This window comes from Salvia hispanica, chromosome 3 (assembly GCF_029641045.1).
Source record: "Salvia hispanica isolate PSC_SH4W2 chromosome 3, Shi_PSC_v1, whole genome shotgun sequence".
In the NCBI taxonomy this organism is placed as follows: Eukaryota; Viridiplantae; Streptophyta; class Magnoliopsida; order Lamiales; family Lamiaceae; genus Salvia; species Salvia hispanica.
The window spans coordinates 18,830,720-18,852,957 of record NC_142694.1 but is presented as its reverse complement, the minus strand read 5'-3'; the positions used below and the strand labels follow the sequence as shown (position 1 = coordinate 18,852,957).

General features: G+C 37.8%; 5 protein-coding genes across 8 annotated transcripts; 4 read left to right on the top strand and 1 right to left on the bottom strand.

Moving 5' to 3' along the window:
• The first annotated feature begins 1,567 nt into the window (after positions 1 to 1,567).
• On the top strand, positions 1,568 to 7,188 carry LOC125211625 (formiminotransferase cyclodeaminase-like protein). 2 transcript variants are annotated; one of them, XM_089069058.1, is made up of 4 exons: positions 1,568 to 1,789; positions 1,951 to 2,025; positions 4,816 to 5,202; positions 6,537 to 7,188. In XM_089069058.1, the coding sequence occupies exons 1-4, from the start codon at positions 1,672 to 1,674 to the stop codon at positions 7,052 to 7,054; spliced, it is 1,098 nt and encodes a 365-aa protein (XP_088925184.1). In that variant the 5' UTR covers positions 1,568 to 1,671; the 3' UTR covers positions 7,055 to 7,188. The 2 variants fall into 2 exon arrangements, with proteins under 2 accessions (XP_088925184.1, XP_047967458.1); XM_048111501.2 differs by lacking the exons at positions 1,568 to 1,789; positions 1,951 to 2,025 and adding an exon at positions 4,487 to 4,617 and having other exon boundaries at positions 4,790 to 5,202.
• A 1,971-nt stretch (positions 7,189 to 9,159) lies between these two features.
• Positions 9,160 to 11,165, top strand: LOC125214623 (formiminotransferase cyclodeaminase-like protein). Its single transcript, XM_048115723.2, has 3 exons — positions 9,160 to 9,290; positions 9,830 to 10,241; positions 10,548 to 11,165. Exons 1-3 carry the CDS (start codon positions 9,165 to 9,167, stop codon positions 11,066 to 11,068), a joined length of 1,059 nt encoding a protein of 352 aa, XP_047971680.1. The 5' UTR covers positions 9,160 to 9,164; the 3' UTR covers positions 11,069 to 11,165.
• Positions 11,166 to 11,225: 60 nt separating this feature from the next.
• Positions 11,226 to 14,573, bottom strand: LOC125214622 (uncharacterized). Of its 2 annotated transcripts, XM_048115722.2 has the most exons (4): positions 14,218 to 14,573; positions 13,514 to 14,133; positions 12,902 to 12,979; positions 11,226 to 12,800 (listed from the first exon to the last, which is right to left on the bottom strand). In XM_048115722.2, exons 1-4 carry the CDS (start codon positions 14,414 to 14,416, stop codon positions 11,433 to 11,435), a joined length of 2,265 nt encoding a protein of 754 aa, XP_047971679.2. In that variant the 5' UTR covers positions 14,417 to 14,573; the 3' UTR covers positions 11,226 to 11,432. The 2 variants fall into 2 exon arrangements, with proteins under 2 accessions (XP_047971679.2, XP_047971678.2); XM_048115721.2 differs by having other exon boundaries at positions 13,514 to 14,572.
• Positions 14,574 to 14,830: 257 nt separating this feature from the next.
• Positions 14,831 to 18,299, top strand: LOC148930316 (uncharacterized). The gene is made up of 3 exons (XM_089066425.1): positions 14,831 to 15,089; positions 15,730 to 17,653; positions 17,733 to 18,299. The coding sequence occupies exons 1-3, from the start codon at positions 15,073 to 15,075 to the stop codon at positions 18,297 to 18,299; spliced, it is 2,508 nt and encodes an 835-aa protein (XP_088922551.1). The 5' UTR covers positions 14,831 to 15,072.
• Positions 18,300 to 19,378: 1,079 nt separating this feature from the next.
• LOC125209699 (uncharacterized) lies at positions 19,379 to 21,687 on the top strand. Of its 2 annotated transcripts, XR_007174342.2 has the most exons (3): positions 19,379 to 19,657; positions 20,590 to 21,212; positions 21,501 to 21,687. XR_007174342.2 is itself a non-coding variant. In XM_048109284.2 (2 exons), exons 1-2 carry the CDS (start codon positions 19,502 to 19,504, stop codon positions 21,133 to 21,135), a joined length of 702 nt encoding a protein of 233 aa, XP_047965241.1. In that variant the 5' UTR covers positions 19,379 to 19,501; the 3' UTR covers positions 21,136 to 21,687. The 2 variants fall into 2 exon arrangements, 1 of the variants encoding a protein (XP_047965241.1); XM_048109284.2 differs by having other exon boundaries at positions 20,590 to 21,687.
• Positions 21,688 to 22,238: the final 551 nt, after the last annotated feature.

Genomic DNA, 22,238 nt, shown 5'->3' with positions numbered 1-22,238 from the left:
AGCATGATCCCTAGGTGAACACCCGTGATCCATACCAACGGATCAATATCCCTATCTTTCCAACTTGAGTGAAAACTATCCTTTTTCTTGTCTTAATTTCCTTTGCTCTTACTTTCTTACTTGTTCTTTGATCTTAGTGTAGAAAAACCAAAAACAAAACCCTTCTAATAGTCTAGATAGTGTTCTAAATTGCATCGTAGTACTCAAGCCGGCACTTAGTCTTCGAGGATCGATAATTTTAACTTGCCACGTGCTACATACCCCCATACACTTGTGGGTGACATTTTGATTGCAAGTTTAGCATGAGTCAGTATCCACCCACGTGCGATGCACGATCCAAATATTTTTCAGAAATGAATAATAAGATAAAAGAATCTAAACACCAAATAAAATGTGCAGAAACGAATAATAAGAAAAAAGACCAAATAAAATATGCACAAAACTGTAGAGAGCTCGAGAGATAAGAGAAAATGTTTTTGTTAATGTGTAATCCATCCGCAAGTCTATAACTTTTATAGCCACAAAATAAATATGAAAAGTCATGGAATGAACACTCTATAAGCATTCGACGGCCAACAAAATAACGGGGCCAAGATCCCCTGCTGTGCACAACAGGGGCTGTGCCAAATATACACACACATCTAATTATTTTATAATAAACAAACTTAATATTTTAATGTTATAATTTAACAATTAAAAAACACATGTATGGAACAGCATCCCCTGCTGTGCTAATAGCCACAGCAGGGGATCCAAATCCCAAAATAACGTACCGCACGATCTTGTAAAACACATTGTTTGCTGATCACAATGGTTTTGTCTCCAGCTGCGGTTGTGTCAAAAACACGAATGCAGCGTACTTTGACAACCAAAGAAATTGACGAAGCCTCGAGGTCATTGAGCATGGTGTGAAATGGTTCCATGGCGTCAAGCTTTCCTTTTATGGAAAAAGCAAAAATAGTGTGTGGATACCCTACCTTTAAATGACATGTTTATATGCTAAAACATTATGCACGTAACTTGTGAAACCTCCCATTCACTCCACTTTGTATTAATCGTGTGTGATTACCATTTATTAAGTTAATTAATGGAACGTGTATGAAATATAAATCAGTTACAATGCTCTATATTTAATATAGTCATGGATACATTAGTACATGCTCTATATTTAATATAGATAAATAAATTAGTTAAATTCTATTCCTACAATTATGGAATTCAACTCACTCTAGATTTCTAATTTAATCGTCAATATAAATTGAATCAAATTATCTTTGTTAACCTCTCACTCACTCCACTCCCACTTACTCTAGATTTTTAATTTTTAATTTAATATATTTTTAAAAAAACTCTTCAAAACTCCCCTTTAATATGTTGTATAGATATCACTCACAATAATTCAACCATTTTTTATCAATAAAAACACCAAAAAAATTGTTTTTAAATTGGGCTTGCATAAAGCCCATTACAACATTTCTAGTACCCAAACACAATGGGCGAGGCTATATTGGGCTTGACCAAAACAACCAGATCCTGCCCGAGTTTCTGCGTTACGACGTCGTTTCCTCTGAACCCTTTCTTCCCTACTCAGTCGCATCATAAATCTGGCTCCATTTCCACTCACTTGTCTAACCTTCGATCTCCCCCAAAACGAGAACGCGCTAACAAGCAATGGCCACCTCAATTGCCGCCATGACAGCTCGCAGAGCTGCTACTCTCGCTCGCCTCTCTCCATCCACCTCTCGAGCCGCTGTTCTGGTTCCCCGCCGCGGCCTCGCCGGCTCCGCTGGTACTGATCTGAAGCCTACTTGTTTACGCTGATTTCTTCATTTGCGTTGGCGTTTTGATTAATGAATGTTGTGCGTCTGATTGATTGATAGATTGATTTCGATTTTGAATCTGTTCGGTGTAAATTAGGGTTTTTTAATTGACATTGTTTTCGAATTTCAGACCCTCATGGGCCACCGAAGGTTAATATTTGGGAAGACCCGATGAGTCCGTCCAAGTGGAAGGAAGAGCATGTGAGTAAATGCATACGCTTTTTATGCTAAAATTGTCAACCTTTGATGTAAATGTGTAATTAGGGATTTTATTCCTTTTATTTGATTTAAGATGGATGATCATATGCTAAAATGAATGCATGTATGGTGATTAGGACACAGGGTAGAATTTGATGGAAAAATGAATAGTAAGTTATTGAAGAGTTATGGATGATCAGTAATTGAGTAATGTTGCTTGCTAAAGTCTGAATTGTGAGATGGAAATTTCGGTAGTCACATGTTGTTGCTATCTGCAGTGGTTCTCTTTTATTCGAATTGATTGAGAATCAATCAAAATTTGCCTGTTGGGAAGCTTCAGTTTCCTGGCATTGGGTGCATGACAGAACCTAAGGAATAGGATCAAAGATGTGTTGTGCGTATCTAGGTACTGAATATTAAAAGATGTGTGTGTATCTAGATACTGAATATTGAGCAGCATTTTTCCATTTCATTAGCACTAAAGGGATAGCAGGAGTCTATCAGTGACTTGCACTCAGAAAATCCAGCATTCCTGAACAGTGATATATTATATTTAAGGGAAAATGAGTCAGATTATACGTTATAATTATTGAAGACACACCTGAAAAGTATGGTTGGATGTAGAGGTGTGGAAGAGTTAGGCATGAATATGTATGCTGGATCTTTATCATGGACCAAGATCCTGTAAATCTGATGTGACAAATCCTGATTCCAAATTCTTATGAACTCTCTGGTAATTGCAAATGTCAGCTTGCTGACTAACCCCCTCAGTTTATGGATTCTTTCAAAACAATGTGGAGTTAAACAGTTATTTTCTTGACTAATCCACACAAAGTGCATGTTTTTGTTTCACTTGAATAACTCTTCAAGTTTGCCATTGGACTTTATGTCAAGATCACAATTCACTAGTGTCTAGCCTCTTGAATATGAACTGTTTACTAGTTGTCTAGTAGTTTTCATCAAGTTTTGTCTGCTCAGCTTAAATTTGGTTTTGGAAGTGTATTGAGTTTTGTACTTGCAATCAGGGGTTGTAACCTTCACAGTTGTAAAAGTTTGAAATTTATTTATGATGGCATGTCCTTTTGCCTTGTAGTTTGTGATTGCGTCTTTAACGGGGTGGTTCACCCTTTTCTACGGAGCTTACAAGGCTTTTAGTGGAGGCAAGAAGGACAAAGCAGAGGTATGTTTCTTCCTCCGAAAATAATAAGATGTTGCAACAGTTAATATAAACAAGACATGTTTATATAGTTATATATGCATATATTTTGTCATATATAGATATACCCAACATTTCTCTTATGCCCTGCTTGATACTAATTATTTTCTAATGTGCCTACGTATATGATATGTCCTGCTTTGATATTCTTTCCTCTCATGTTACCTGCATGTATAATTAATATGTTGAATTTCATATAATCTGCAGGTAGTTGTGGAAACAGCAAAATAGGCTGGAGATTCAAGTCATTGTCATTTTTCTTCTAATAATGTGCTTCAACTTATTGTTTGTATGAAGAAAGTTCTTCTCTGCCTATGTGTAATGATCACTGAGAATGTTCAGCAACGGAATTCCCGATTTTTACCCTTTTTTTTGGAGGAAGAATGAGATTTTCTCTTTCCCTAGTCATTATCATGTTCCATCTACATATATTCCAGTTGCTTGGGATTTTTTTTTTATAATAATGAAAACCATAATTTTGTTTGATCATTGAGACTTTGTGAATCTTTTGTATGTTTGGGTTCCTCATTGCAACTCTTTCTAATTCCCCAAATTTAGTTGCTATATTGGATAAGTGAAACCAGGTTTTAAAAATTATGATGTCTAGACATTTATTTGGTGTCATGCTAGAATTATCTCTAAAATGATTTAAGTTTGATTTTTCTTACATATACTCTTTTATGGTTCCACTTTGTAACTGCCTTTTGTTTTCTTCTTGCTTTCAAGAAAATGGTGAATCAAATTGAATAAATTATTAGCAAAATGCATTACTACTTGATAAGTGATGATAGTGAATATTAATTAATCCCATCATAAGGAAAATGATATTTTGTATTACGTTCATCAGTTCAAGAAATATACTACTAAAACAAATTAAACAAATTCTACAACCGAAAATTCTAACAACAATGATAAACGAAATGTCAAAAATGTGATCAGTAATTTGTGTCTGAATTTCGAAACTTTAAGTAAATTTAATAAATCTATATTCCAAATATTTCTACTTCCATTTTGTTCAAGAGTTTTCACAGAATAAATTAATAAATGAGACGGTCATACAGATAAGTAAATTATGCATTTATTATTAATTATTTTGTCTTGATATTTAAATCTAGCTAGATTTTACACCAAAAGTTATTTACATGGATGATATGATATATGATATGGATATTGCATAATTATTGTACGATGAATTTCTTTCACAACTCACAAAATCATTTTATTGCACTTTGGGTTTTATCAATTCTGAGGATTACAAGTGTAAATAGGATAAAGTTTTGGGGTTGAATGTTAAAAATCCAACTAATTTATCTACAGAATATTGAAATCAAATTAGAAACTCCCTTCTTCACTCCTTTCTTCATCGTTCCTCAACATAGTTTGGTAAGTAACAGCTGAAATTTATTGAAGAATGGAATTTCTGTCATATATTTGTGTCCATTTTCTTTTAAATGTCAAATTTTTGGGGGCTTAGACAGTAAAATTCACACTAGAACTCTACCCACATAAATCTATAATTGGTTGAATTGAATATTTACATTTTTTGTGCGTGAAGGGTTTGGGTCAAATTTAGGGCTAAAGAGATGCTGAAGCAAATGCTAGCTTGCTGCAAAGTGTATGTATCCGAGAGCAGAAACAAGGCCGCTCTGGAAGCCATTGAAATGGCAGCAAAGCTGATACCAGAGGCCCCCATTATCAACAAATTTGAGGATGCCACTTACAATAGAGTTGGATACACGCTTGTATCTCAAATTGGGCAGGGCCCGGATTCGTCTCCGCTGAAAAATGCAGTCTTTGAGATGGTGAAGGCTGCATTTGAGGCCATTGATCTTGGTTTGCACTGTGGGAGTCATCCGAGGCTGGGTGTTGTGGACCACATTTGTTTCCATCCGTTGAATGGCTCATCTTTGGATTGTGTTGCAGGAACTGCAAAGTCTCTGGCTGCTGATGTTGGTGCTGGGCTGCAAGGTTTGCTCTCTTGATCACTTAATTTCAAGTTTTTGGAGGGTTTTGGGGGGAATGATTTGGTTGTGGTGTATGCATTTTCTTTCTTGTTGCTTGTTGAAATTATTAGAGTTTAAGTGTTGATATCTCTTGAGTTTCTGGTTTGGTGAATGGGGGGAAAAGATTTGTTTTTGGTGTATGGATTTGAGTTGAGTTGGTGTTGCTTGTTGATATGATTACGGTTTATGGTATAGGGCATGTTGAATTTTGTGATGATGAACCATTGTTGAAGTTGATTAGCTTGTAGGTCCCAAAAAGATAATGGGGCACGGTTTTAATATAAGTTGTTGGTGTAATGTGAGTGGAGAAATAGTCCCATTGGAGTAGTGTTAGCAACTTGATAATGATTTAATGAATATATTGTCAGTACATGTGATAGAAATAGTAGTAGTAAATAGATTGATTAACTCAGAGTAATGTGATGTGAGGTAGTGTCTATAAATTGGAAAGAGATTAACTTTTGTGGATTCACCAAAATGACTAGTTTTGGGTGACGGAGGGAGTAGAATTCTGTTGTGCTTGATTGAATTATGGCAGTGTGAATTCATGCTGTAGTTATTCTTGTAGTGTTTATGGCTTAATTCAAACAAAGAGAGGTAAAGAGGCACTGTCTATTTTCAGATTTCACAAGAAACTAGTAATTGATGGTTGGTTATTGTTAAAAATTATCCTCTCATGTTCGCTAATTCTATACTGAAGTTTGGGAAGAGAGCGCCTTGACAAGGAGGTGTTGATTTAAAGGGTATTTGTTGAGAGATAGTGCAGATTCTAGAAGTAATGATATGGTTAAAGCTTTTTGCTTCTGCTGCTTGAGCTTGGTTCAAAAAGGGTGAAGTAGTTTAAGAAGGGCTGCAAGATTTGTAAGTGAGCGATGAAGTTTGCGATTAAGAGTGCGATAATAGTTTAGAGGTGAGATGCTCGATAGAGGTTGACAAAAGAGAGCATCAAAATAGCATCTATTGGAGATTTGCACTGGGTCATAGATGTCGTATAATTGGCATTAATGCGAAAAAATTTGAATCAAAGGTATGTAACTTGCGATAATGTAAATTCTGGTTCTAGACATTGCTTGCTATAGTCGATAGGAATATATAACTGTAGACGTGAAAAAGAGAATTTTGTCATCTTTTTTAGGCTAGTGCAGCATATGAAATGGTGTTCATATATTTGTTACAACATGTTACTTTGATCTTTTTCGTTTTTTCTCTCCTTCAATTGAATGAACTTCGTTCATCTTTTTGTTTCCTCATCACATCAATCTTTTTCTGTTGTTGATGGATATTATACATAGCCTGCAGTCGCTACCTTCTTGTACGGAGCTGCACACGCTGAGGGAAGGTCCCTCGACACGATCAGAAGGGAGCTCGGCTACTTCAAGCCGAACGCAGAGGGGAATCAGTGGGTAGGCAGCCTCCAGTCCGAGGCACTGCAGCTGAAACCCGACGAGGGCCCTCCTCATGCTGTGATGAGGAAAGGCGTCGTTGTCATTGGAGCCACAGAGTGGGTTGACAACTACAATGTCCCCATTTTCTCGACCGACATGGCTGCTGTTCGGAGAATAGCAAAGAAAGTCAGTGGCAGAGGCGGCGGGCTTCCATCCGTGCAGTCCATGGCTCTTGCTCATGGTAAAGGGATGATCGAGGTGGCGTGCAACCTGCTGGATACGAGCAAAGCTGGTGGCGAGGATGTGCAGCAAGCAGTCGAGCGGCTCGCCCGGGAAGAAGGTATGGAGGTTGGAGAGGGATACTATACTGATCTTTCACAGAGCAAGATCATTGAGAGTTATTTTAAGTTGGCTAAACTTGCTTCCAAGTAGATTTGCAGAATAATAAGAAATTGCAGTTTGGTATATTGCTTGCTTGTGTAATGATTTTCATAATTCTATTTTTGATTCATTCTTCAAACATTCTTGAATTTGAATACTAATACTATTTTACGTTGTATTCTTTATTTTGTGTTAGTATTTTATTTTACGGGAAGATATCCCTAAAATCATAATCTTTGACCAGAATTTGTATTTATCATGAACTTTAAAACTTAGTCGGTAATATTATGAATTTACGCCTTGTAGTAAAATATCCAGAGAGTTTGGTAATATTATGAATTATGCAGGAGGACAAATCGGTCAATATACAAAATGATGTTGATTTTAATAAATGTAAAATGGTGTTAATTTGTGCATTACTCAAGATTAAAACTTTCGTTTAAATTTTATCGAAATTGTGAGAAATTTATATACTATATAAATTCATTATTTTTACCGATCAAATTTTAAATTCATGTTATTTTATCATATAGTACTACTATAATTGTAGATGACAGAAATAGTCCTTACATATCACATTATCACCTATTAATATAATAAAATACGAAATAATGCGGTGACGGGTATGTTCTACAATCATCCAATTAGTTCTAAATTTTGCATTTGGATCAAAAATTCTAATCCACAATATATATGTATCTTAACTATTTAGATCACAAAAATTCTAATCCAAATTTGCATTTTCAACATGATTGAAAAAACGTACTAGCAAACAAGCACATACAACTCTAGGCATATAATTCAACGTCTACGTCTACTAGTATCTGCTTATGACTAGGAATTTTGACATCTAATGTAACGTCAATGGATTGAAAGCGCAACAACAAAATTCTTCACATCAAATGTCTTCTGATTTTGTAATCAAAGTTCTTGGAAGTTAGGTCACTGGAAAACTTAGCATAAAACTAGTTATTTAAATACCAAAAATCCTAGGAGCATGTTTCTATAATTACAAGATGAGTGACAAAATGACAATGATGCAAAACGATTTGGATGTGATTGTTTATCTTATCCACCGTTGATCTCAATCACAATTGTATTTTCAATTAGACGTCCCAATCTGTCAATCATGTCATATTAGTATTTAATTAATTTTTCTTCTTATACATACTACTATTGTATAAACAAAGGGTTTTACTTTTTGAAATATTGAAAATCTTGGTTGCTACACAACGCGGAACGTGACATGCAATTCTACATAATGCTACAACTAAGCCTATCTTAAATTATTAACATCAGGCTTAGAAAAGCATTTCTATTTAATTTTCAATTAAATTCTATATCTATACCGATTTATATGGCACAACAATTGCGTGCTATCACAAGTCTGGATGCTGTAAATAATTGTTTAACGCGTTGAGTGGAAAATGTGTATGTTTAAAAATCAATCTCTCGTTTCCACTGCTTTTTCACAGCATACACACACATTTTAAACATGCCAGAAAAATAATACTCCCTCCGTCCCATAATACTGTTCGATAATAGATGATGCACTTGAGAAATGACATGAGTTTTAGGAGATGTTATTTTGTATGTGAGATAGAGAGAGAAAATAATATATTTATATTAATGTGAGAGAGAATTTTTTTCAACGTGACATCTTTTGTGGGACAAACTGAAAAGTGTGACATCTATTATGGGACGGAGGGAGTAATATTTAGGTGTGTAAATATATTTAATCACACATAAAAATCAAATATTTCATTCCTCCTATTATAAGTGATTAGCATTTTTATTGAATTATCTTACTGTTAAATTGAGCTATTGCAATTTGAGCAACACTAAGTTGGATTCGAGTTTCTCACTTCTCTCTTCTGTACAAAATATTCATTAACATTTTTCTCTCTAATTTACTATAAAAATGTTGATATTTTTTTAAGTAACAAATATAAATATTTTTTTATCTAAAAAATGAAAGGTAAAGTAAAACGTACATGAGCAAACTACAAAAATGTCGCAATCAACATATGTTGCATGTGAAGTTATTTTAATCTATTATTCCCTACAATTTTATTTTATTTTATTTATCAAGATTGACACGTCGAGGTGGGGTGGGGTGGGGTGGGGTGGGGTGGATGCTTGGCTAATATATGTGGCATCAATGCTGAGTCAAGAACACACGGATTACACCTACTGTTCCAACAGATATCAAAGATCATTTCTTTTTCATTTGATCATTTTTCTCAGCTCACACAGTGATATGGATTTTAACCAAACTTTTGATAATGTAAGAACTCATTTTACTTCTCTGTTTCTTTGGCTTCTGTTATCCTTTTTTTTTTTTTTTTTCTTAAATTATTGTAGCTACTGTTTGTTTTGATTAGAAATCTTAGTAAATGGTAAAGAAATATGTTAAATTTTATGTTATCTCTGTGAAAAGATAGTGTTAGTGAGAACAATGATTAACAGGATTTAGCTATAATTATGGAAAAGTATTAAAAAAAAAGTAAGTTTTAGTTTTGTGGGAAGAAAACAGAAATGAGTGAACAGAAGAGCAGCTGAGGAACATCCTGATTAAAAATTCAAATGGAATTAACTCTTAATTTCAAGTTGTGAAAAGGAACAAATATTTCAAATTTTTAAACGCAATTAAGAGTTTAGAAGTGTTGAATGTTTGATTAATGATAATTGATTATTTGATGATTGATGATTCTAGGGTTCATGATTCAGTTCTCAGAAGCTAAAGTTATGTTTTGTTTTGTAATATTGAAAAAAACTTCAAAATTAGCTGAAAATTTCCGCAAATTTGGTTACTTTTTGGCTTAGGACAAAAAGAAAACGATGAAGCAATCAATGCTGCTTTGCTGCAAGGTCTACATTTCCGAATCAAGGAATGATGCGGCCCTCGATCTGATCGAGCGGGCAGCGAGGCGCGATGGGGAGACCGTGATCGTTAACAAGTTCAAGGACGACGACTACAACAGAGTGCGATACAATCTCGTGTCCTACGTTGTTCATGACAGCTTAGGCTGTCCAATCTACACTCCCCTGCAGCAGAGTGTTGTTGCCATGGCTGAGGCTGCCTATGAAGCCGTGAACCTCGAGACGCACAGCGGGGCCCACCCCCGGCTGGGTGTCGTGGATGACATTGTGTGCCACCCGTTGGCCCGAGCCTCGTTGGACGAAGCTGCCTGGCTTGCAAAGACCATTGCCTCAGATATTGGAAGTAGATTTCAAGGTGTCTTGCTTTTCTCTATATCTTGATGAATTTGGATGAATCTTCAAAATCTGCCTTTGAGTTTTGAAAATGTGTCTATTTATTAAGACCTTTTGTCATTCATCTTGAAATGGTGTCTATTTGATATAGCCTCTTGTGATTGAATCTTGAAAATGTGCCTATTTTGTTCGACACATTTTGATGCTTGAGTTTTGAAATTGTGTCTATTTCTATTTGTTTGAAGCATTTTGCAACTTCTTTGAATCTTGAAATTTTATCGATTTGTTAAAGCATTGTTTGATGTACTGTTGTTTCAAAATAATGCAGTGCCAGTCTACCTATACGGAGCAGCCCACCCGACAGGGAGGGCGCTGGAGGCCATCAGACGTGAGCTCGGCTTCTACCGGCCCAACTTCATGGGCAATCAATGGGCCGGCTGGGCGCAGCCGGAGATTCTGCCAGAGAAACCCGACCTAGGGCCGGAATCCGTCTCACGGGCTCGAGGTGTTGCGATGGTCGGGGCGCGTCCTTGGGTTTCCACCTACAACGTGCCGATCATGTCCACGGACGTCTCTGCCACAAGACGGATAGCTCTCATGGTGAGTGCCCGGGGTGGAGGCCTTCCCACGGTGCAGACACTGGGACTCGTTCACGGGGAGGACTCGACTGAGATAGCTTGTATGCTGCTCGAACCGAACCAGATTGGGGCTGACCGGGTTCAGAAACAGGTGGAGCTGCTGGCTGCAGGATTAGGGCTTGATGTGGAGAAGGGCTACTTCACAGATGTTCCTCCAGAGATAATCATTGAGAGATACATAAAATCCATTTCTAATGATTCTTCTCCTTGAAATGGTTTTGTATGTGCTGATTCCTTTTGTCAGTGTATCAAGCAAAATTGAGATGACAGAGCTGGAATTTGAATAATGTATGTATGTTCTTGCTTTACATTCTGAGACCACTTTCATTGATGATTCATCTTCAATAATAGGAAAACTAAACATGAAATCACATAAAACAACAAAATCACATTGAAAGGACAATTTCAACCGATCCTCACTCAAAATTTTCAGGTTAAAGCTCACAGGAAGAAAAAGTCAACATAAAAACATGATTAAATATTAGATACATGTAACTACAAGAAAATAATGGTTTTTGCTAAGGGAAGAACAAAACTTTGGCAAAATTGGGATATATATTTTTCTGTAGAAGGGCTCAAGAATGCCTGCCACCACCATAACGCCCACGGCCTCTGTGATTCCCTCTTCCACCACGACGGCCGCCACGACGGCCACCACCACGGCTTCCATTGAAACTCATGGCTGGAGGCTGTGGCTGACCATCTGGAGATACCTGAGTCTGAACTGCTTGCTCTCCAGCACCATTCAGAGGCAGTGGCGGTGGACCTTGCTGGCCCTCAACTCCAAACTGAGGCCGTGGGGGACCTTGCTGGCCCTGCACTCCAAACTGAGGCTGTGGTGGACCTTGCTGGCCCTGAGCTGCAAACTGTGGCCGTGGTGGACCTTGCTGGCCCTGCACTCCAAACTGTGGCTGTGGTGGAACTTGCTGGCCCGGCGCTGCAAACTGTGGCTGTGGTGGACCTTGCTGGCCCTGCGCTGTAAACTGTGGCTGTTGTGGACCTTGCTGGCCCTGCGCTCCAAACTGTGGCCGTGGTGGACCTTGCTGGCCCTGCATTCCAAACTGCGATGCATTCTGATCCATAGGCCAAGGTGGAATTATCCCACCAATATTTGGTAGTCCAGCCATTGGATTGAAGTTTGGTGGCATTCCGGGTATCATACTGATTTGCTGTTGAAATGGTGCACCGGTCGGGTACAGGTACGGTAGGTTTTGCTGCTGCATCCACAGCATGCCGTTCGGAGGCAGTCCAGCAAGAAGGTTTGCATTTAGCTGCTGATGTTGTGGAAACCCATTGTTCCAACTTCCATTCGGAGGAGGAAATGCTTGTGCTTGAGGCCTATGTGGGAATGCAGGAGGAATCACGCATTGATCACCAACAGAACCCTGTCCCAGTGAGCCTTGGTGATGACTGTCTTGGTTTGACGGTGTTCCAACACGAGGAGCGAAACGTTGGCCTTCGCCACCTGGAGGAGTTTGTGCAGTAGAATTGTTATTGTTCCAGCTCCCGTTCCCTCTCTGATTCTTCTGCTGCCGTTTCTCCTTCCTCTTGTTATTGGGCTTGGAATCATTCGTTCCCCTTTTCTTCATCTTCATCATTCTCCTGTACTCAGCCTCTTTCTCGTCATCTGAAAATTCACCATCCTCAGACAGCTCTTCATCGTTCTCATTAGATGCATCATACCCTTTCTGGTAGAGATTATTGTTATTGAGTACATGATCTGCAAACTCTGCAACAAACGAGATCAAGGTGCCTTGCTGGATCCCTGTGGGGACTTCCTCCTCGGAGTTGTATCTCACAATGTAGAAAGGGTTCTTGACGGGCCCAAAGATTTCATCAATAATCCCCAGCGGTGATCTGCTCTCAGTAATCCAAAGAATTGAGCCCTCGTTGAGAGGATCGTGTTTCTCGACTCCTTCCACAATCACTTGGGCGCCAATCATCTGTTCAATGTTAATAACATTACTCAATCCAAGAACATCAAAGCAAGAAAACATCATAAATGTTGGCAGTATTCGGTAGCAATGTAGAAACGATGTTTTACCGACAAAACTGTTCCAACTGGAAGGGTTTCATGACGTGGTTCCAAGGTCACATTAACAGAAGGAACTGGAGGCAGATCCTGCATAGTAAAAAAGAAAGATTATAACAAACATAAGCTTCGTCCCCCGTTTAGGCGCAAACACAACTACAGAGAACAAAACTATGAAAATTGAATGCATCATATGATGTGTATGAGCAGGCGTCTGTTGAAGAATGACGGCTATTGAATAAAATGTTGGTTGCTAAACGACACGTTCCATTTGCGACAAAGGTGTTTTATACCTTCTCTTACATTGCTCGAAATGAAGGTTTTTAACAAAAGACATATATCAAGCAACAAACGGCACAAATAGCTGTGCTTCTTTCTCTTAATGTGTTCAACGATACCTTCATTACCCAATGATCATTTTCTTAGTTCAAGGATAAATCCAAATTTTGACATTCTTTAAACTTTGAAGATTAAATACATTCAATAATAGTGACAAATACTTCACAAGTTACACAGCACAACACAATATTGCAATAAACATGATACATAAATTAGATGGAATTCATGCCTATGTACAGATTCAAAATATAATCCACCACAATTCATGAACACACAATCACAAACCTCAAGCTCATTCTTAGATTTGATTGGTCCGCCTCCACCACCATCCTCATCATCAACGTCACTCCACGAAACCATCTCTTCTAGCTCCGACATCACAATCTCACCATCCTCCATCTCAGTCTCTTCATCACCACTACTCTCTCCATTCTTGTCCTTCTTTTTACCATCATCCTTATCCTCACTACTACTAGATGACGAGGACGACGAATCCGAGGTGCTCCCACTCCCATCTCCATCATCCACACTCTCATCAACTTTATTCTCATCCCCACCAACTCCTAACACATCACCATCACTCTTCACACTACCACAACTGCCAATCCCCATTTTCACACTCTTCAACTTGTCATCAACCGCAGCTTCTTCACTACCACTATTCTCACATTTCAGTGAAGCAACAACAGGAACACTTAAATTTTCTACTGCACCATCTAAGCTCACTTTCCCAAGCTGCTCCTCAATCAAACACCCTAAATCCCCCAATTTCCTCTCACATCCATCACCTTCAACTCCCTCACTACCCTTTACAACACATTTCTCAACAACACCCCCAATTTCCCCATCTTCCAGCCCTAAACCCGACAAAGGTTCCACCTTTACACCCTCTCGACAAATTTCATCTGCCAAAACATCAAATTCCTTCTTAATATCAGCTATTTCCTCTCCCAAAACATCAAATTCCTTCTTAACATCAACTAATTCACCTCTCAAATCAGCCATATCCGCACCGGGGCCTTCGGTGAACCAGCCGTTGAGGGCCTCAAAATCGAGAAACGAATCGGAAAACGAAGAGGGGATATCGTCCAGCTCCGGAACGAGGAGGTCGGTTGCTCTCTTAGTAACGTCTTCGTTCTCCTCTGCTCTCGCTCCTTCAACAGCGGGACTGTGCAAGAAACCAACCATGTTGGGCAGTAGGAATTAGGGCTGTTGAGGTCGATAGGTTCATGATTTTTGTGATATAGCAGATGTGAAATATATATAAATACTGTATATGCGGAATTGAAGAAGAAATGTGGGCTTTGTATGGAAAGAGAGGATTTCCTTAAACCCTAGGGTTTATATACGAATTTTGCGTACCCTATTTCCTACTCGCCAAATTTGTTTTACTTTACTTTCTTTATATATTTAAAATAGGGATAACTACTCCAAAAAGCATGAACTTTCCAAAAAGTTTGGTATTTCCCACCAACTTAAAATGTTGCACCAAAAATCACGAACTTTGCCAACGTGCTCCGATTTCCCAAGTCGGGTTTTCCGGCGAAGTAGATTGCTGACGTGTGTATATGTCTGACGTGGATGGTGACGTGGATGCTGATATGTACAATGACATGGAATAAATAAAAAAAAAAAAATTTAAAAAAATTCTTCTAACATAACCCCCCTTTCACCCACCCCCAAATTGGAATTGGAAGATGCAAAAACGACTAAGACAAAAATCAAGAAAACCCTAACATCAAAAATTAAACTTCAACTTCTGAATCTTATCTTCTGCTCAGCGGCGGCGACCTCGACTGTGACGGCAACCGCGACGGCGACGGCGACGGCGACCGCAACCTCCGATGGCGCCGCCAACTCCGTAAGTTATGCATTTCGTTTTAAATTCGTTGCTCAATTGTACTCAGATTGCTCGATTCAGTTTTCTCAATTTGAATTGTATGAATCTGGAAGTTGATTCACCGGTTTTTTGTTTACTTTAGTTTCTTCTTTGTTTCCACTTTACTGTTTGTTTACTAAATATGTGTTTGCATCGTATGAATCTGGAAGTATGACTTTTGAGAGGCATTTTTGTTTACTTTAGTTTCTTCTTTGTTTCCACTTTCAAATCTTAGTTTCTTGTCCCTCCATAGGAAAATGTCAATAGGTGCCAGAATAAATGGATGCATCACTAATAGATCATAAATTGCAGTATGCAAAAATTAATTATATCAGTGTCATCATGAAACTTACATACTCCTACTATATTAATCATGGGTAGCAGTGACCCCTTTGAGGGGACTAAGTGTATTCTGTAATTCAGCTTCACTGAACAAAGTACTCCTACTACATTTAATCATGGATAGCAGTGACCCCTTTGAGGGGACTAAGTGCATTCTGTAATTCAGCTTCATTGAATATAGTTTGATTAGCTCTCCTGCCAAGTATCTCATTTCTTTTTTACATTTGTGATAAATATAGTTTGTGTACAGTTTCTAAATCTGGAATTTGAATTTGTTCAGAGACGACGTTTTTGGCCTCTATATTCATCATGGAGGACATTTCATTCCAAATGGCAAGTTTCAGAAATACATTGGTGGTGGAATGGCTCAGGCAAGTGATCTAGACCCAGATAGATTTGGGTATTTTGACTTGGTTGAGGAATTGAATAATATAGGGATTCACACATGGAGCAAACTCACCTTTGTAAATTCTACGTCAGCAACCCACGTAGATATAAAAAGTGATAAGGAGGTGATGGAGATGCTATCTGCTAATCTAAGTGTTAGTTTTAACAGAATGTGTAGCATATATGTTGTTGGTGGGAGTGTGGGAATGGGAGAAAGGGTAGTGGAAAAGGTTGAAAAAAATAGTAAGAGTGTGGTTGAAAAGAGTCACTTTGAATCTGCCACAAAAATTAGAAATAACACTTCTACGAGCAAGGGTAAGACTGTGATTGAAAAAAATGTGGGAGAAAATGTGGTTCAATCAGTGGAGAAGAGGCTTGTTGAAAGTGTTAGTAAGAGTGTTGCTATATCGTTTGGTAGAGGTAGAAGTGGTAGTGAGAGGGTGGTCAAGTCTACTAAGAAGCATGATAGTGAAACATTTAATAAGAAGATGAGTGAATCTGTGAGTAAGACAATGGCCACAACTGTGGATAATAATGCTGGTGAAGGTGGGAGTAAGAGTTTGAGTGAATCTGTAGAGGAGAATATGAGTAGTTCTGTGGAGAAGAATAATATGAGTGGTTCTGTGGAGAACAATTTGAGTGGTCTTGGACATGAGGGAGTTGGATCAGGTAATGAGGTTTTGGGAGAAGGTGAGAATGAGAGTGATTGTGATGGCAGTTATATACCATCAACTGATGATGAGGAGACTGATGATGAAATGGAAGCCGATGAGCTAGTGTCTGAGGATGAAGAATATGCACAATGCAGAAAGAAGATGAAAGAGAGAAAGAAGCCCTTTGTAATAACTGATGAGATGTTCCAGGGGATAGTCAATGGAGGACAAAAGAGTGATTATGTGTCTGAATATGAAAATTCTGAAGAGGATGATATTTACTCTGATTCCACTGATTTTGAAGATGAAGGGAGACGATCTAGACAACGACATGTTAAAGTGATGTATGATCCAAAATGTGATCATAAGGTTCTCACATTCAGTGCTGGTATGGGATTTATTGATGGGCACCAAGCTAGAGACGCACTGACACATAATGCAGTGTTGAATGGATGGCAAATTCATTTTAAAAGAGCAACTAAGAAGCAACTTGAAGCAGGTTGTTTGAGTCCTTGTAAATGGATGATATCTGGGAGTCGAGTGACGAAGACAGGAGTCTTTTTAATGAAAAATCAGAATGGGGTTCACACTTGTCCTAGGGCAATGAGAAATAAAATTGCTACATCCAATTGGATTGCTAGAAAATACTTTCATGTCTTTAAGCTTAAACCAAATATGAGTTGTAAAGATTTAGGCAGGGATCTAATGCAGAGGTATGCTGTTGAGGCCACAAGGTGGAAGCTATACCATTCAAAGAGAAAAGCTATTGATTTGTTGAAGGGATCAGTGGAAGATCATTATGCCAAGTTGAGGAGCTATGTACTTGAGTTGAGTAGAGCTGACAAAGAAGGTAGGTTTGAGGTACATGTGGATGTAGGTGCTGTGTTCAAGTCAATGTACATTGGATTTAGTGGTTTAAGAAAGGGTTTCAAGGAGGGGTGTAGGAGGGTGATTGGACTGGATGGGGCTTTCTTGAAGACTTACTTGGGTGGCATACTGTTATCTGCGGTGGGAACTGATGGGAATAATCAAATGTATCCTATAGCTTGGGCAGTAGTTGAAATTGAGAACGAGGTTTGTTGGAGTTGGTTCATTAACATTCTAGTGCAAGAGCTGAACTTGGGTGAAGGAGTTGGAGTTATTATTATAAGTGATCAGCAAAAGGTATGATCTAAACTGACACTTTACTTTTGCATTAACTAAATACTTAAATTACAACTTACACAAATATTTATGATTGTAGGGGCTTGAGAATGCAGTCAAGGAGCTTATCCCATTGGCAGAGCATAGAAATTGTGCAAGACACATCTATGCCAATTGGAAAAAAGTTCACAAGGGTCCTAAACTGAAGCAGCTTTTTTGGAAGCTTGCTAGAAGCACCTACATGCAGGAGTATGACTTGGCATGCAAGGAGTTAGAGAATGAAGATGGGCAAGCATTTGCTGATTTAATGGACAGGAACCCGAGTAAATTCTGTAAGGCCTTCATCACCTCCACACAATACTCTGATGCTATTCTCAATAATGTCTGTGAGTGTTTCAATGCATACATTTTGGAGGCTAGAAATAAACATATAATAGACATGCTTGAGGAGATGAGAATAACACTTATGGAGAGGTTGTATAGAAAAGCTGTAGAGATTGAAGCAGCTGAAAGTAGTTCAACAGTGTGTCCAAAAATTAAGAAAAAAATAAATGCAATGGTATATGAGAGTAGGAATTGCACGACAATACCTGCATTAGGGGGAAATTTCGAAGTTACTCACTTTGATGACAGATTTGTTGTGACTCACTTCAAAAACCATATTTAATCACCCTAAATATTGTGATTCTAAAACATAATTTATAATTTATGTTTCATTTTAATTATATAAATCTTGAATTAGGTTTTTTAACAAAGCCAACATCAATTATAGTCTATTCAATTAAATATATTAAAATATTAAAGAGTTTCAGTCTTATCAAACATTATTCTTATCCAATGTCCTAACTTTTAAAAGTAATTACATTAATAATATTTTATTTTATGTACACATAATATGAGTAATTTTTTCATTATCTATTGAAAAGATCATGCATCCCCATTTGGACATTTTTATTTTACAATTTAGATCTTTAATTTCTATTATGTATTTATTATGAATACTCTAAATAATAAAAAATAGAAATGAAGAGTAATATTCATCGTTAAGTTTTAGATTGGTTGGCTAGCCCGAATTCAAGCCTACAAGTTTAGAGTTGAAAATTGATTACCCATTAAAAAATTAATTTGATTATCCCAAATTCAATAGAGCTTATTCGAAAATGAGTTTGACATCCTAAATAAGAATAGTACAGAAAGAAGGCAAAAAAATGAAATTGAATCTTTGAATTTTGAACCATCTGAAATTGTCTATTTTGATTCTCAATAGTTAATCCGACGAAGAGTAAAAATTTAGTTGTCCACCTTATTGCCACATAATATGTTCAATCTATTACGCTGCAAAATGAAACAGTAGAAATAAGAGTAGAAAAAATGATTTATACAATTATGATGGTTGGACATATCATATGCTTTTATTCACTGATGAGATTGTAGGAGGTCAAAATTTTTAAAAATTGATACTTTTGTAAAAAAAAGTAGTACAGTAAAAAAATAATTGCATTCACCAACGGGTTGCAGGGCAGAGCTGTGGTGGTGACCATGAGGTCACAGGTTCAAACCCCGTCACCCGTTGAAAGACTTTCGGCCTTAATCCGCAAGTCCGATCGAGCAGGATTAGTTGGATTCGTTCAGTATGCCTGTGGTTAAAATCAAAAAAGAAAAAAATAATAATTGCGTTCAAATACACTAATCTTAATTGATCTGAAATCTATCATTGTTTTATTCCATTCATTCGGATCGCAATTTCGGGCCGATCGGTCGTTCACTAGTTTGGGCCCGGGTCGGATCGGATCGGACCAAGTTTTGGCGATCCGAATAAACTGTATCAGTAGAGCTCGATATTCTTGTCGATTTCCGTTTTCAAATCTCATGAATCTTCAAATGATCGTCTCTTCAGTAGCTCCGCCGCCAACTGTCGGCTCCGGAATTTGTTTCCGGCTTAGATCGAGGGTTACCGACGCCCACCTTACTTCAGTTTCCACAAAGCTGTTTTCTCCGTCTTCCACCTTTTTCCCCCTCCGAAAGGTGAGCTAATTAATGTCTCTATTAAACGCTGCAAATCCAATTTAGGCATGTGAGCGTTTCAGTTTTGTTTAGTGTGATTTGCTGAATTTGTAAACATTGTGTAAAATGTAGAATCCCATGTAAATTTACAGAGTTATAGTGTAATTCAGTTAGGTTTGAAGGATTTTGAAGTTCGATGCTAGTTGTTAATCCCTGTGGTGGTTTGTTTAGATTAATTATGGATTTTATATCCATAATTATTTAATGATGTTTTAAGTGGTTTTGATGAATTTTAGATTATATCCATGATCTACATTTTTAGCTAATTAGTTGTTGGATTAATGTTTGAATTAGTAGAATCCAACAAGAGATGAATTATAGTAGCATCTGATTTGGTTACTACACCAAATGGAGTTTCTAGCTAGGAGAGCTAATTATGTTGAGGCAAGCCGGTTCATGTTCCGAATTTTCTCAAGTATGCACCCCATTGAATGCCAACAACAATTTAAGAGTTTCAAATATTCAATCTATGGTTGAATGGTGTATGGACTCCCGCACTTTATAGAATACTGCCTAGCCTGTTTGAGGTCTCTTAAACAATTTTTTTATACTCTTTGATTCTTGTGAGTCCTCTTTTTTTGCATTGCCTATGTTAAATTGTGCTGAGAAATTTACTTCAACTGTTGTCGTTCTAAACATGTGAAGAAATCTTATGGGAAGCATTCTTTCGGAACTTGTTTGATGAGTTGGCTAAATCGTTGACATCTAATAACAGTATTATGTTTGTAAGGAAATTTTAGTTTTGGTTTATTCTTACACTGGTAAGGCTAAGACGATTGCATCAATCCCCTGTGTTGTACTTTCCTTTCAAGATATAAGTTTATTCATTTGGATGTATAATTTGTGAAAGCTTATATTGTTATCCAATACTTTCTTCACTATTTGGAAAACAGGATGTCATTGGCAGCTTCAAAGCTTTTGAGATCAAACTTGTTGATAGAGTTTCTGTGTCCACAAAGGCGGAAAATTACCTAGAACCTGAACCCGTGAAACAAGATTTTATGAGCGCAGATGCTTTGACATTAAAATTTGAGGATGCTGTTTTCTTAGAACCAGCATCATCTCCTGCTGCAAAGAAATCGAAGAAGGAAGGTCCTGAGTCATCTTCTGCTGCAAAGAATTTGAAAAAGGAAAAGAATCCCAAGCGACTTAGCACTAGTGCTGCTTTGATAAAAAGCGCTGACCATTTCCAAATCTTCAGATATCCTCTTGGGACAGAGTCTGCAATAAAGGCAATGTTGGAATGTAACACTTTGGTTTTTGTAGTCGACAAACGTGCTGATAAGAAGAATATCAAAGAGGCTGCTATAAATATGTTTAAGATAAGGGTCAAGAAAGTGAATACTTCGATCACGCCTGATGGAACCAAGAAGGCTTATATCATGCTCCCACCGGATTGCAAGGCTGCGGACGTGGCTAAGAGGATTAAAATCATCTGAAGATCATACATGTGATCCTGATTCCTGACCTTGCGATTTTGCTTTACAACAACAATTTATTGATTATCAGCATTCAGGTATCTTAATCTGTAGATGTTTTCTATGATACCTATTGTGGGCGAGGGGTGGGGGGTTGCCTTTGGTTTTGAAGCTGTTTAATTCCTCATAAAAATCTGTCACTAACCCACCATTCGCCTTATAACTGTATCTGGGGTTTTTTCCTTTTACTCGTGAATGAGTATGATGAGGGATATTAGTTCGTTATGGGCAGGCTTCTGGATGTGTTTAGTATCAGCGGAACTTTTCGTTGATTGTTAGTGATAAAGCAACTGAAATCTTCTGAACTTTTTATGTTTCTTGTGAAGGAAAGTGGAGGATGGGATTCTTGTGTGTCAGTTGAAACAAATGGAGATTAAGGGCCTATTTTGTAGTGTGGTGTGTGTATTTACTTAGTTAGGATACGGAACTGGATCAGTTTTGTGGATCACGCTTGATACGCATATGTATTAACTGCCGTTTTCACCAATGACAATGAAGTTGTGCTTATCATCACATGCTGATAATTCTGTCCTTGTGTCATTTCATTATTACGATATTATCTATACTGGAGCCCTTAATTCTTCCTAGCTTCGACTCTCGAGTCCCTAGAATCTCCCGAAATGTAGTTGCTCAAGCCTTCCTCACTCGAGTTGAAGGTAACAGAAAATGTCGATGGGCTCTAAAGTTAAAATGACTACAAAATTACTAAAAGCACTCCGAGGAAGGAAACACACAAGCTAGGTAGTCTCCCAATGCTTTCTAACCAACTGTGAAAGCACATACAAAATTAGGGCCTCAACCAAAACAGACATCTGCTTCAGCTGTAGCATTCCTCACCTGAATTTGTTCCATCCACCATCTGGAGACTGGAATGAGCTCCACAAGGGAATGAAACTCAAGATGTGGATATTAACCCACATCACCTACTGGATAAGCCTTCCAATCCATCCATTTCCCCACTGCAAAACATGCCCTAACAGTATTAATGTGGTGGTTGTGTTTTGCTGCTTATGTGGACATTAGCAGCAATGGATGTAATGGAGTTACTTATGAGGTCTGACAGC